General features: G+C 49.2%; 1 protein-coding gene across 7 annotated transcripts in view; it reads left to right on the top strand.

The window, feature by feature from the left end:
- Positions 1-13,316, top strand: part of VTI1A (vesicle transport through interaction with t-SNAREs 1A) — a 363,113-nt gene extending 349,797 nt beyond the window's left edge. For 2 of the 7 annotated variants that reach the window (XR_009701475.1, XR_009701471.1), the window contains exon 10: positions 92-136. Coding sequence is in view for 3 of the 7 variants with exons in the window: in XM_061194933.1 (XP_061050916.1) it covers positions 92-185 (94 nt within the window). In the remaining 4 variants the exon portion in view is untranslated. Of the gene's footprint in view, positions 1-91; positions 3,548-13,127 lie in introns of those variants that run through there. The other 5 variants (XM_061194933.1, XM_061194861.1, XR_009701477.1 and 2 more) reach the window with 4 other exon arrangements.
- The last annotated feature ends 1,624 nt before the right edge of the window (positions 13,317-14,940 follow it).

Genomic DNA, 14,940 nt, shown 5'->3' with positions numbered 1-14,940 from the left:
AGCCTCCGTTTGATTAGCCGACTTGGTCTTATATGATCTTTGTCCTCGGTTTATCTGTGTGAATCGCTTTTCCTGCTTTGCTCTCTCCTAGAATCATCCAGAACCGCATCCTGATCGTCATTCTGGCCATCGTCCTGGTTATCACCATCCTGACAGCGATCACTTTTTCTGTCAGAAGACACTGATGTATCTGCTGTTCCTTGATAAACAGCGACCGTGGCTCGTGCTGAGTAATTAAGACAAAATGGTCACATGAATCATTCTCTCGCGCTGACAGGGCCTGAATGACCCTCCCTCTCTCTCACCGCTGTTCAGCTGAAGTGCAAAGAGTGTAAAAATATTTCCTATTCCTGTTTGCATGTGGGTTGGCTTCCTTTTCTAGGTTTGTCTTCACCCAGATTTGTTTTTCATAGGGGAAGGCGAATGTTTATTTGCCTTTTGGTAATTTCATCTACTGACCAAAATAGCCTTGGTGACATTCTCGCTTGCCCTGTGGACATGTCAGGGGTCATGGTTTGGGAGAGGGCATGATGAGGCAGTCACGGGGGCTTCTGATGGGCTGTGCTGTTTGTCACACACCTCTTGTCACCGATCAGCCCTTCTGTGATGTCTGAGCATGAAAAATGCAGAGGCACGCAGCAGCCAGGGCCAGTGACCGGCCCAGCACACCAGCCCTGTTCCTCCTCAGGAATAATGAATATAGTGCACCTGCCTGAGAGCTTTCATTGTAAAGGTGGGTATTTAATAGCAGTTGTGCAGGAAATTGACTTAGCACTTTCCCTGTTTTTTTATGCATATATATGTATTTTTTTTTTACCCAAGAATATTTTTTGCTGAGCCTGCCCAATATCCACTTTTCACAACTTTGATTACTGGCTACAAGAAAGATTTCCTTGCCTTCCAAAAATCCCATACTCCCCAGAATCTGCTGGCAGAGAGAGCCCCGGCATGGTATTTAATGGTGACCTCCTCTCCCCTGACCTGTGTAAGCATCTCTGTATCCTTTCCGTCTTAATATTTGCACTGCCAAAAGCAGCCCTCATACATGTAAAAGGTCTGACAGGGTTCTCTCCACATCCATTCCAGTATGTAAAGAGAGCATGAATATTTCAGGAAGAGCAAGAACCTGACTCCTTCAGTGAGAAATTTCAAATGTGATTATCAATATGGTAGAGTCCTATAGGCTGATCCACTGGAAATAAACTTGATGGAAAATGTTCACTAACCTCCTTTAAAAGAATAAGGGATTGCAGCGCGTTACAAAAGGATGGCTTGGGTTTTTCACTAACAAATGTGAGCACAGCCTTCCTGAATTCACGATGTATTCAAACCTCTGCCATGCTTTGTGATTTTCTTGGATTTCTTTCTGTCCGAGGTAACCGGGAATTGCATTTAAGATGAGTTCATTTATGATCAGGCTTCAAAGTGCCCAAGCTGAGGTCATTCTCCCACTAGTCATAAAGCAAAATGTGTTTTTCTTAAGACTTCGTAGGCACTTACAGGGTCCTTTCTATCTTTTGAGTATAATTGGAAGCTTTGAATCCTTGAAAAGCAAACCTGTTCCCTTCATAAAAAATGCTAACCACCTGTGCCCATGGGCTGAGATCACCTGGATGCAGCACTTGATTTTTTTTTTTCCCCAACTCAGGAGAGAACCATTATGGTTTAGAGAGGAAATGCAGAATGGCAAAATCCACCCGAGAAATTGCACTTATCGAAACAGGCTAGGGCCTGCATGTGTTCAGATAAATCATTTAGTATTGTGTAAATAAAGCTGCAGCATTTACTTCGCAGGGATGGTGTGGGATTTTGGCAGAGCGAAGTAGGCCAGCAAAGGAGTGGGAAGGCTGTACTAATTTTCCTATCAGCTTAAGGGATCTATCTCAGCAAGAATCTTTTACTCTGATAACGGAATTCTGTACCTGCTAAACACATCGAAGAAACAATGAAAAAGCAGGGAAACAAGTAATCTCCTTCTCGTTTTGCAACTCTAATGGTGGGGAAGTACTCTACCAACCTCTCTGGTAGCTTCCTTCGAAACAGTTGGTCTTAGCTAAAGTGTATAATCGGTCACCCAGCAACACCTCACGCCGCCAGACTCTTCCTAAGGCCACCTGGCAAGCCAGGTTGATCTGATCATCTAAACTCGCTGGCTCCTAAATATTTCACTAACACCTGACGTTCATGTTGAAAGAGGAAATGAGGAGGGAGTGTATCGCTCACCCTTCAGTGGCTTCTTCTTTAGGGTTCTATGTCATTATCAACCCTTGCCTGAGATTTTGCCCCAATTGAACCCTGAGAGTGGGAAGAAGATGAACAGATAACCTTGGCCTAACATCCCCATCAAATTCACCTCAAGAGCGACCCCCTAGACCGGGATAGTGACCACTTTTGTAGGAAGCTGGTCCGAAGGCCCCTGAATTCCCGCCTGGCCCTCTCGAACGCTGCAGGACAGACTCAGAGGAGCCCCAGGGGAGGAAAATTGTTCACCCTGCTCCCCTGGGGAAGGAGGAAAGCCCACAAATTCGAAGCCATTCATAGAACTGTGAAAGGTTCTAGGAACTTAATGTGAAATTGACGAATATCTCTAAAGTCAGGAGCCTTTGTTAAAAATTATGTTCAACGGAAGGGTGGGGTGTAGAAGAGGAGACGGAGGAGGAAGAGGAAGGAGGAAGCCCTTGCCATATAAAATTCATGCAGACTAAACAGTTTCCCTGGCAGCGTAAATAAAGCGGATGCTGCCCTGCTCCAGAATCAAAAGCAATTTAATTAAAGTCTCTTAAGTTGTAAAGAGTTTTAAATGTTCCACGTTGAAGACGAATGCCGACGAATGCCTGCAAATGCAGCGGGCCTGACGTCAGCTGCCAGGCCTGGGCTGGGAGGCCATTTGCTATTCTGTTTAAGGCAGGCTGGATTGTCTTATTTTGGAACCAGCTTGGTGGGGGGTTTGCTTTGCTACTGCTTCTGAGCCCTGAGCTTCAAAGGCTGAAATTAATGGTGAACAAAATTGTGCAGCTCTGGCCGTCCCATGCGGGGCAAGCCCATTGAGGGTTATCATTAAGTAAAGAAATAAAGAGGGGGAAAAAAGCCTGCCTGTTCCAAAAAGCTCATCAGATAATGACCTCAGTGATTGGATTTTCATTACCAAACAGCATCCAGAGATTATCTACTCCACAGAAGAAAGGAGGGGGAAGGAAAAAAAGGAAAGAAAGGAAAGCAACCGTCTTTCTCTTCCTCTCTCTCTCCTTTTTTTTTTTTTCTTTCTTTTGCACATCTTTTCTTTAAAACTGTCAGATCATTTCAGTATTTCAAATCCGAGGAAAACAGCCTGCCTGCTGCTGTATTTGAAGTTGTAATGGTGTCAAAAAGTCACGACTGACTGACAGCCGTCAGTCCCAGAGGGGCTCATTAAATCATAAAAACTTGACAAGGAAATAATTGCGCATCGCCAGCAACTTGGCGCCTGTTTAGACGTTTTTATTTTCTTTCATTATTAGTCCCCACCATTACGTTCATTAACAAATTGCATTAAACTGTTAAGGGCTAATGATTTGTTTATCGCTTTTTTTTATTATTATTATTTAAACATTAGCTGTGTCATGTGGTACCCAAGCAGCCTCTTGCCATCATCCGACTGAATATTTTTCCACTCCGAGCTCTGGATACTGTTGGAATATGAAATAGATTATTCATTACTCTCCTCTTTGCCACTGATTTGGTTTCATGTAGCGTCTTCCACAGAGAAAGATGAAAACTTGTCAAAAATAGGTTATATCTTATTCGAAGGGGCAACAAAAGCAGCAGGTACAGGCACACTTTAATATTTAATTAAGGTGGATGTTAACCCCTTTAAATGACTTTAGCTGTAAGTTCTATTCAAATGCAGAAGACAAAAATAATTGTTCTTAATTTGCAACCTGTTCGGCCGGCACTCTCATGGAGATAGCTGGAAATTTAGAGCAGCATTTTTAAATAATGAAATTTCCTATCATAAATATTTATAGCCGTTTGTCTAGGTAGTTGAGAATTAACTACCAGCCATGATTTCCTCATCTCTTTGGTTTGAACTGCTAGCCCAGTGGGGCACCCAGTGCTTGGGAGTGGAGATGGCTTTCCTGGGAGAAATGTGTGTCCGGAGCCAAGGACTGCTGCTTGGTCATGGCTGGGGCTGGTTTCCGAGGAACCGCTGTGAATCCCCTGTCTCTGGTCCACTTGCCTCCCCCTTTAGCTGAGTGTGTGGTTGGAGGACTCCGGTCTGGAGTGAAAGTAAGTAGGACTTCTCAAAGGAACACTTGTGTGTCCGGCTGGCTGGCGCTGGGAGGGTGTGATGGGGGCACGTCTGGGCCATCTCTGTGTCATCAATGACCTCATTGCAAACAGTGCTTCCCTAATAGACAACAGAAGCAGCACTTTCCTGGGGTTGACCTTCCACCTTTTTTTTCCTTTCTGTGAAGTGTTTGGCTTTTCCATGGGCTGTGAGCCTGCGGGAAAAAGTTCCAATATCATCATCATCATCCTAAGTCAGAAGTCAATGGCATCTTCCATGCTGTAACTGCTGGACGCATCTGGTCACCCTGTTTGATTCGATGAGTTCACATAACCATACAGCCACTCTGAGAACCCTGGTTCATTGGCAGAGCTGGGGTGTTCTGGTCAATATCAGGGAATGGGGAGTACTTTTCTCCCAGCCTCTTTCTACTTCCACCCCACCCTCCTCCCCAGAGAGACCAGGCCCCTTGGGCAGCTTCTCTGTGGATGTGAAGGGGAGAGATGGTACACGTTCCTCGCCCAGCACAGCACCTCTCAGCGTCGCCCACACAAGGACAGATGGCCCTACAGGAGCCGTGGCACAGGAGGGGCCAGCGGGTGTGAGCCAGGTGAGGCCTGGCCTCGAGCCTCATGGGTCACTGTGGGCTTAGAAATGGCAGACACACCAGGGTCTGGGGGATCTCAAGCCTCCATTTCAGTCCACTCCTGATTAGCCACACGACAACTTGCCACCTTTGGAATGGACTCTATACCTCAGCAAAAGGCTTGCTCAGAGTCGTTTTTCCAGAAAGAAGGAAGGAAGACTCTGTAGTGAGCCATCCCCAATCTGACTCCCAGAGACACTGGTCGAGGTTACTGCCTGAGATGAGACGGCGGCCCTCAAACTTGGCCTCGCCCTATGCCATAACTCACTAACCTGAAACGAAACCCCAGGAAACACTTGTTTATATGACTTTACTCTGCCTGCAGCACATTGGACTCAAACCAGTGGTACCTGCGAGGGGCCGCCCACATTATGGGAATAGTCAGGTGGCTCTTAGACAAGATGTCAGCCTTTTTAAAATGGGGCAGGCGACTGTGTACACGGACAGCTCAGAAAAGTTCTTAAAGCCGTCGGCACTGCACCCAAGAAGGGAGCCATTGAAGGGTAACCAAGAGCAGCCAGGTACAGGCAAGAGAATAGGGTGTGTGATTAGAGCCAAGGCTGGATACAGGGTCCTGAAATGGGTGATGGAGCCAACATCAGTGTCCTCTCCTGTTGTGCTGGAGGAAAGACACATTGAGTGCTGAGAGAGACTGCCCATGTCTGTGAGAATTCCAGGTCAGTAACAGGTGAATGTTCCAGAGCCAGCTTGCCAGAGGCAAGTAGGGCAAAAACAAGATGGTGGGGCAACCAAGATGGTGGGGCAACCAAGATGGTAGGGCAAACCAAGACGGTAGGGCAAACCAAGACAGTAGGGCAAACCAAGACGGTGGGGCAAACCTAGATGATGGGGCAACCAAGATGGCAGGACAGGAATGGGAGTGTATGAGGAGGTAAGGAACAGGCAATGTGCAGGTTAAGGATGGAGATGGTTAGGGGGGCTCACCCCCGGAAGTAGCCAAGAAGGAGGGACACAGGCAAGTAGGCCCCACTTTGTGCCACTCTGGGCCCCTCCTTCAGAAACAGCCAAAGGAGAGGAAAGGCAGGGTGCATATTTCCTGGAACCCTGGCCCAAATCACACGCAACCCCTGTTGCCTTGCCTCGTGGGGCTCCCAGCAAGCTGTGGGGAAAGCACTTCCTTACCCTGAATCACCTCGCTACTTGCGCTGCATAAATAATGAAGATATCACAGAGAGAGGGGGAGATGCCAAGGAGCAGAGCTCCGGCCTGTGATTCTGTGAACCCATGCAGCCCTCCTTCCCTTCATCCAAACAAGGCCCTTTGGCGTGAATAATAGCTCAGCGGCCCCGAAGCCTGTATTGATCGACCACACACACTCCTCTGCTGAGAGCCGCCTGGACTTTCCTGGGGGCAGGACAGGCACTGCTCAGTGCGGCGCACCCTCCATGTCCCCCGGCCTCCCCAAAGTGTACTCAGGAGGGGACAGGACCAGGGGGAACCAAGGCCCTCCTCCAGCTCAGTGCTGCTTTGTTGCCTCAACTTTTTTGCTTTTAACTTATGTTGCCAGGAAAAGTACCTGAGTTGGAGAGAAGTGTTTTTTGCATGACGAGGTCCCACAGAGTTGAGAACGAATACAGCCTCGGGCTCCAGCTTCTTTCCAGAAAGTTCTGCCTAAGACCCTGGCCTCAGAGGCGCCCTCAGCTGACACTTACGGAGGCCCACCGTATACCCACCGTCGGGCTCGGCAGTGTGCCTCACTGTACTGCATTTTCCTCTTAATCTTCCCTGTCTTACATCAGCAGAAGGGAGAGGAACTGAGAATGTGGCTAGAATCCATCACCTCCTTGGGAGACAGGAGCTGCTGCTAAATTCAGTGGAGAAGCGTAGGCCGTAGGCTGGTAAAGGCGGGGACAGAAGCCTGCCAACCCCACTCCCTGAGGCTCCGACCACACTGCCCCCTTCCCTTGTTCGCTTCTCTTCTGGACACAGGAGGTGGCCAAGGCCTTGGCCCTCTGAAGGGTGTACAATTGTAAGGTCAGCCAGGGCCCTGCATGGTGACACCCTATGGGCTGGCTGGGAGACACCTGAAATCCCACCTTTAAAGACTCACTCCTTTGGTTTCTGACCTTGGACCCTGGAAAAATGCAGATTCGTAATCCCCCAGGCAGCTTCATCAGCCACGATCCCTCTGGGTGAACCTTTCCAGTCTGACCGTTTCCTGTGGGAGATTTGGCATTTGGAGGAGAAGCGACCCACCACTCAAGGGAGTAGTTAGCGGTCTTTGGAAGAAAGAGGAGAAGGGAAGGGGGCCTGGGTTCCCTGGGACCAGCTCTCTGGAGGTTTCTCCTGGCATCAGCTACCCTTCTGGGTAATGGATGGGTTACCGGGGACACAGCCTTGCCCCGAAAGTCCACACACACCCGGCCAGGGCCCAGGGCTGCTCAGGCAGACACGGGGGTTCTGAGAACACGTGCACTCTGCCGAGGAGAGGTAACAGGTTGAGGGCCCTTGGACACCTCCCGCAGCAGTGCCCTTGCTGAGAAGGAGGACAGAACAGGGAGGTAGGGGTGCCGTTAGCACAGGTTACCTTGGGGTCCAGCAGACTCCGTCCTTCCGTGAGCCGCTCCAACCTCCTGTCCAGGTCCTGCTGAAGGTGACAGGAGGCCAAGGCCACTGCGGTGCCCAACTTGACATTTAGGGAAGAGCCCAGACGGCTCACTTATGCCCTGAGCAGACCTTCCCCACACTGCCCTACCCAGGGGTCTTGGCACAGCGGGGCATTGTGACCCTCAGGGCCTCTCTCTGCATCATTTCCATCTCTTCTTCATCCACGCCCACCCCTCCCGAGAAATCACAGAGCGAGGAGAGCTAGATGGCTTCAATGAGCTCCTTATTGTCCCCAACGAGACTTCTAAATAATCAAATCTTTCTTTCCCTGTTTGAAGCATGAGAGGTAGAATCAGATTTATCCAGCTAGTCAATAAATATTTATTGAGCATCTACTATGTTCCAGGCCCCAAAGACACATGGTCAAGAAGATAGATAAGAAAACAGGTAAAATAACCCCCCAGCCCTGGGGCTGGTGGTCAGAAAGCTGTTTTCATGCCCAGCGTCCTGTCTTGCTCTCTGGTCTCAGGCAAGCGACTCTCAGGGCCTGGAAATCACATTGCAATGCCCCTGCCTCTGCCGCCTTCCACTGCTGCCCCTGAGATTAAGGCCCATGTCCATAAATTGCCTGGCAAAGTCCTTTCCAAACAGCAGTGCTGTGTGTTCATTCCTCCTTGCAATCTCCACGACTACGTTTGTGCGGTCGCCCCATTGGAGCAGGAGTAGGGCTGACGCTTACCTGTCAGTGGACGGGTCCTCATGAGCACTGGCCCCTTGTGCAGCAGGACCAGCCAGGTGAGGCCGGGGACAGGAATGGGGACCATTTAGACTGGGACTGACTTGGAGGATTTTCTTCTCCCTGCTTATTAAATGATAAAAGTTTGACTTGGCAGGCGATCGGAAACCCAAAATATCATGAAACGGAAAAAAGTTGCCGAGTGGCTAAGAGGTGCACCGCGGGAGTGTGGCCGGGCTGAGCAGAGAGGGCAGGAGACGTTTCTTCAAAGGCTTCTCTCCCCTTCTTCTCCCCTCTCTGTCCTCCACGTGGAACGGGGAAAATAGAAGCAGAATCCAGATTTGGGCACGTGGGTGAGTTGGTCACCCTCCCCCTGCAGCACCCCCGGACACTGGAGACACTTTGAAGTCTGGGCACGTGGCACTCGGGGCCTGGAGGCGCCTGGGCATCCCGGCCTCCGGACGGGCCTCCCTGAGCTCCTTTTTGAGGAGAGATGAAACACACAGAGCCCGAGAGCGGGGTTTTAGAATGAGGAAACATGGATCAGCGTCCCTTGAGCTCCATACTGGCCACCTTGGTGACAGTTTGGATGGCAAAAGCCAAGCAGGTGGACGAGCTTGGGCTCACAGAGCCCTCAAACCGTGTGAGCTTTAGGGGCCATTAGACAACCTGCTCATTTTCAGATGGGGAAACGGGGCTCAGAGAGGGAACAAGACTTGCTCAAGATCACCCAGTAAGTCAGTGGCAGGGCCAGGGGTGGATGCCAGATCTTCAGCCTCCGGCCGGGCTTCTCTCTTCTTCAACCAGCACCACATTCTGGAAGCCACGGCCCGGCCACAGGAACACCAGCCTCCTTGGTAGTGTTGGCCTTCACACCACGGGGGCCGACATTCCTCAGTGACGTTTTTTTAAACCGTGATGTACAGAAAAACTCAGTTCCATCCATGCTGGCTCTGATCCCTTTTTTTCCCCCCAAAGGTCAGATCTTTGTTCTTTTGAGGAACTGGCGGGGGAAACCCTGGTTTTCTCCTCATCTGAGCTTGAGCATCCTTTCTGTCCTCAAGTCCCTGCAATCGCTCCTCACACTCCACCCTCACTAGCCACCCCCCTCCACCGAAAGAATCTTGTGAGAAACAATTAAGTAACGAGTAGAGGCCCCACCCTGATGCGGAGCCCACAGGGGACACCCGGAAATGCCTTGGCCTCTGATGCTGAGGGGATGCTGCTTTAGATCTGGGGGGGGCCCTGAAGATGCTCCTGGTCCTGGTGGTGGCTACAGTGCTTTCACACCCAGGAACAGCCTGGCAACAAGACCCACGAGGCTTTGGTCTTTTCTCAAAGTCTGGTATCTTCTGTGCTGAGTTGGGCCTCAGGTGCCCGGAGCTCTGGGCCCTGCTGTGCCTTTTGCAAGTCATACCCTGTTCCTGGCTTTGGTTCCTCACCCAGCAAACCAGCAAGTTGGGCTGGAAGGGAGGTCCCTGCCAACTCCAGTCATCCATGGCAGGGAAACGGGAATGTTCCCGACAAAGCAGGGCAAAGGGCCCAGGGGTAAGATGGCAGCCTTGGCATGTAGAACCTTCTGAAAGACCAGGAGACGTGGCCTGCTGAGCTTCTGAGTGGTCTTGGGTGCAGGGCCGGTATCAGGGGCCCCACACTCAGAAGGCCCCTGCACTTGGGGTTTAATGTTCTGTGTTGCTGTCTTGAAATTCTTAATAGTTTTATCTTTGTAATTGTGTTTTGCAGATGAAGTCTGATGGGGCAGTGGACCATGAACTGGGGGCTTGGAGCCTCCGCTCACGTGGTCTTGCCTCCCACCACCTCCCTGTTCCTGGGGTCTGGTTCTCAGCCGCTCCCTCTTCTGTCCCCTGGAACCCTAGTGCCACTTGGCCTTCCCCTCCCCACCTTCACTCAGCAACCGCTGCCCACCTGCCCCCAACCTGGGCACAGGCATGGGGAGGAGCGGGGACAGACATGCACACCCCACAGTATCTTGGGCGGGGCATGATGGCTGCAGCCCCCGCCCTGCGCTGGCAGCATCAGGGTGCATTCATGGGGTGCTCAGCAGGGACAAGCCTCTGGTCCCCACGATCCAGGTACCAAGTGTATCCAGTGCATTCTGAGGTTGCCCATCTGCTGAGAGTTGGGGCAGGGGGCCTATGGAAGGAGATGCCTGGCTCAACTTCCTGCCCCAGACCTGGGGCACAGCATGTCCGTCCAGCCACTGGGGAGAAAGGGAACCTGACCTTCAGGCTCCAGGGCAATGCGGGCCCCAAGCTACCAGGCAGGGCCCAGGCCCGTGAGGGTCTGCACTCCCCCGGGAGAATCCCCATTGGCCCACTCCAAGCCTGGGGGAACCCTCTCCTACTTCTTCCCACCTTCCCGAGTCTGGCTTGTCTCTTTTGGCCAGTTTGAGGCACCCCCTTAAGAACCACGAAATACAGTGTACAACGTTGGCAATTCCACACGTGTTAAATCTGCTGATATTTGCATTTTAAAACTGGCACTCTACAATATAAAAGTGAACGGTACAATTTGTGCTAATAACTTAACATTTTGACTTAACTTAGTAGAACATTAACTAGAAGTTTTTAAACCCCATGAGAAGTTGAGAGAAAGACCAGGGATGAAAGGAAAAAGCATTTTTTTCTTGCTTTTTGAACATGGGGCTCCATGTTTTCGTCTTGCTCTGGATCTCGCAAATTTCGGAGCCATTCCCACCTGGATGAGTCACTTTGCCTCTCGGGCGTCCATTTTCCTATCAGGAAACCAGACCATTAGCGTTGTGCTTCTCCACCCTTGCTCACAGGCGCATCATGAACGTGCACTTGGATAAAGTCCATGAAAGGGATTCAGAAACCAGTGCGTGGTGCCAATCCCCAGCCTTGGAGCCACAGCCCTTCTTTCTCAAACAGGAGTTCAGCCCCTCCCTTTTGTGGGTTTCACCACCATTGACAAGTCAGCCCCTCCCCCAGGCATTCTCCCCAGGTGTTACGTCCTAGAACTAAGGCCCCAGTCTGACCACCTGCCACCTCCCATACGTACAGAATGGAGGCGTCAGTGCCCAGAGAGGTTGAATCTGGAATCCAAGCCAGTTGTGAAGTGGAAAGGCGGCAGCTGGCCTGACAGCTGAGCCTAACAGTGTGCAAAGACCACTTATTGATCTCTGCGCTCATCCATCCTATTTTCCGGCGAGAATCAGAATTTCAGAGCCTAGTATGAAGCTCAGCATAGGCACCAAGGGGGCTGAGTGCCAACCGGGTTTGGGTTGCAGGACCATCTTCCTGAGAATCGTAAGAATTCTGATTCCAGTTACACTGCCAGGGGGAAGAGATGTCCATTTCAGAATTGTTTCCAAAGCTACCATAATGCAGGGGGTGGGTTTCAAGTGCAGCGTTCAATCTGCCTTGCCTGACATTTGAGGACTCACTATCCAAGGGTTGAATGGGTCCAGCCCGTCATATTCTATAAAAGTGTTGTCACTTTAAAATAATATGTATGGAGTGAATGAATGAATGAGTCCATTTAGATCAAGTTGCCTCAAATGGAGTCCAAATATTAAATTGCATACTCAACAGTGTCATTTCAGGAGAGAGGAAAAATTAGCTGACCTCCCCCACTCTGGCTTCTTTTACAGCCTTACCTCGATAGTGGATGATCTATCATTTTAAAGTTTCAGGGTTTTAAAGTTTGTCTTATTTTACTTATTATCACATTTTGAGTGATGTCTTCTGGCTCCAGCTCAACTTCCTCCAGATAATTCATTAGGCCTGCGAGCTGCTCCGGCGTGGGATTAGAACCCATGTAGTACATAGTCACTTTAAACTGAGATCTGCTAATTAATCGCTCTTCTCTGTGTAACTGAGCGATAGCGCTCCTTCCCCGAGGAATTGCGATTTCATGGTTCCTAATGATGCTGCGATTACATTATCTTCATCACTTAGACGGTGGGTGTCAGGAGCGATGGCTCGAAGCCCGTCTCGGGGCTGGGGAGAAATCACTCCTAAAACCAAGGGGATGAGGAAAAGGAGTTCAAATGTCTGTTGCTAATTTTCATTAATGTGCTGCTGTTTCTTGCATCTCATTCAGGCATTAGTTTCAAGTTCCAACTTTCTCCAGCTCCACCGAACCTCACATTTTTTTTCTAATATTCACAGGGTTATTTTTTGTAAAATTCTATTTATTTGCCGTATTCCACATAATAATTTATTTCCAGCATTTATTTTCATTAGATTTCTTGGAAACGTGGTTCTACATATCATTAGTACCAGTAATACATTTTGATTGTTGTTTCCTGAACTAACTTGTATTATTTGATGAGTTAAATAAAATGCCTAATTCCAAAGTCTGCTATTCCCATCTTTTGCATTTGGATTATTTATCTTACTTCCCGTTCCCTTTCTTTTTTTTTTTTTTTTTTTTGTAAGTTTATTTATTTTGTTTATTTATTTTTGGCTGCGTTGGGTCTTCGCTGCTGCTCGCGGGCTCTCTCTAGTTGCGGCGAGTGGGGGCTACTCCTCGTTGTGGTGCACGGGCTTCTCATTGTGGTGGCTTATCTTGTTGCAGAGCACGGGCTCTAGGCACGTGGGCTGCAGTAGTTGTGGCACGCAGGCTCAGTAGTTGTGGCGCACGGGCTTAGTTGCTCCGCGGCATGTGGGATCTTCCCGGACCAGGGCTCGAACCCGTGTCCCCTGCATTGGCAGGCAGATTCTTAACCACTGCGGCACCAGGGAAGCCCCCTGTTCCCTTTCTAATTGAAGGGGTATTATAAATCTTCAGTAGTGCTTTGTTACAATTTCTGTGCTGTGAGTATAGACACTGTCTTTTTTTTTTTTAAATGATGAAACTTGGATCAGGTTTAAGGTTGCTTTTGAATACAAGTTTTCTTCTTCTTCTTCTTTAATTGCCCCAAGACATGGCTTTGAAGAGATGGCATCACAGACCTGGACGTGAGCTCTGGTTCCCTCATCGATGTGTTGGGATGATCTACCGAGCCTCAGTTTCCTTGACTGTAAAGCAGGGAAAAGATCAGCCACCCCAAGGACAGATATGAAGATCCAACTAGGTAACCCATGGAAAGCACCACCAGGCATATGATAAACCATCACCATCCCCTTCATCTTGATTAAATGAGTCGATCTGTGACATATCATGGTAGAGACACATGATTGAGGGTGGGGGACTTTTGGGTGTTTTGTTTTCTTTAAAGATTCTTCATGATTATGGCCTTTAAATACTTCAGGAATGCCTTAGATTCCAAAAAAAAAAAAGGAAGATATTCATTTTTTTTCATTCGTTAAATAATATTCATTTTAAAAAAGTTTTAAAATATTTTTAACACTCAATGTCAGACATGGCACCAAGTATTGGAAAACAGCATCCAACCACAAAAGAGAGTTTCTGCCTTGCCCAGAGCTCACAGGCTGGTGAGGGAGACCCAGCAGTTACCTGGCAATTAGCTGCCATAGGAATTCAGTCACAGACCCTGGAGAGGTAAGGCAGTCTTGCTGGGGCCGATTTGAGCCTATTCAATGCCAAGGGTATAGCATCCTGAAGGAAATCTGAAGACACATTTGAAACACTGGGGAAAAAAATGGTTGATTTGGAATGAATGAATGAATGAATGGGAGACAACTTCTATCCTTCCAGGTGACCGGCTCAGCCAAAATTTCACCGGCAGGAAGTTCGCCATTAAATGATCATTTGTTCCCATCCGAGGGCAGAGGCACTGTGAATTGCGTGGGCGGGAAGACACGTGGCTCCCCCCTCCCGTGGGACAGGAAGCAGCGCCAAGAAGGGGCGCTGAGCCACCGGCCACACCCACTCCCAGAATAGCAGGTGCTTCTCCGTGTTGGTGCCTGGACCGCCTGCCTCGGAGGAGTCTCCTTTCCCCCGTCTAATTCGGTCACCAAGACACTCCACTGTCTTACGAGGAAGCCAAGCAGCTTCACAAGACTTGCCTCGTTTAGATGCACAGCACAATGAATTTGTACCCACCGAGCCTCCAGCGCTGATATTTCAAAACCTACAGTACACTAAACGTGAAACTTTTGTTCACATTTCAAGGATTTTGATAGCCCAAGTGAATAGACACTGCCTATTGATTTTTCCCTTACAATGACTCTTGGATAACCTATTTTCTCATTTATTTTTAAAGACAGCTCATGAGATTTCATAGCAATTCTGCCCAACCTCCTAATATCAAAATCCCTCCTTGACCCTGAAAATTGTAATTCTGCTATAGATCACAGCTGCTGAATATTACCTTTTACTAAGCTGGTTAAATAAAATATGTCCAAATCGCTGGATCCCACCAGCCGTGGCCTGCAAGTGTAATGATCCAGGGGGCTGAGGTTTCTGCCGCCGCATGCCCGCCAGCCCGGTGCTCTGCCGGCCCAGCTGACACCAAAGTGTGGGAATCGAGCATATCAGCTCAGTTTTGGAATTTAAGGAGGAGGAGAGGGAAAGGATAGCTCAGCTAGTCTTCAATGATTTTCTTGTAAAACTTTTACAAGGAAGACTTGGGCTGTTTGATGTGTTCTAGACAATCAAATGCCCTCGGAGTCTGCAGCCGAGTGGCTGGGGTTTTCTCCCGAGTGCAGGAGGGGGTGTATTTGATGTAGGGCAAGTTCAAAACCCCCAAAGCCTTCCACGCTGGTAGGTCAGATTACACTCAGAGGTGGGGAAATAGAACACGTGAAACGTGAAAAGGACTACCAACCCGGG

The sequence above is a fragment of the Eubalaena glacialis genome, chromosome 1, assembly GCF_028564815.1.
Source record: "Eubalaena glacialis isolate mEubGla1 chromosome 1, mEubGla1.1.hap2.+ XY, whole genome shotgun sequence".
NCBI classification, from domain to species: domain Eukaryota; kingdom Metazoa; phylum Chordata; class Mammalia; order Artiodactyla; family Balaenidae; genus Eubalaena; species Eubalaena glacialis.
This window is presented reverse-complemented; position numbering and strand designations above follow the sequence as displayed.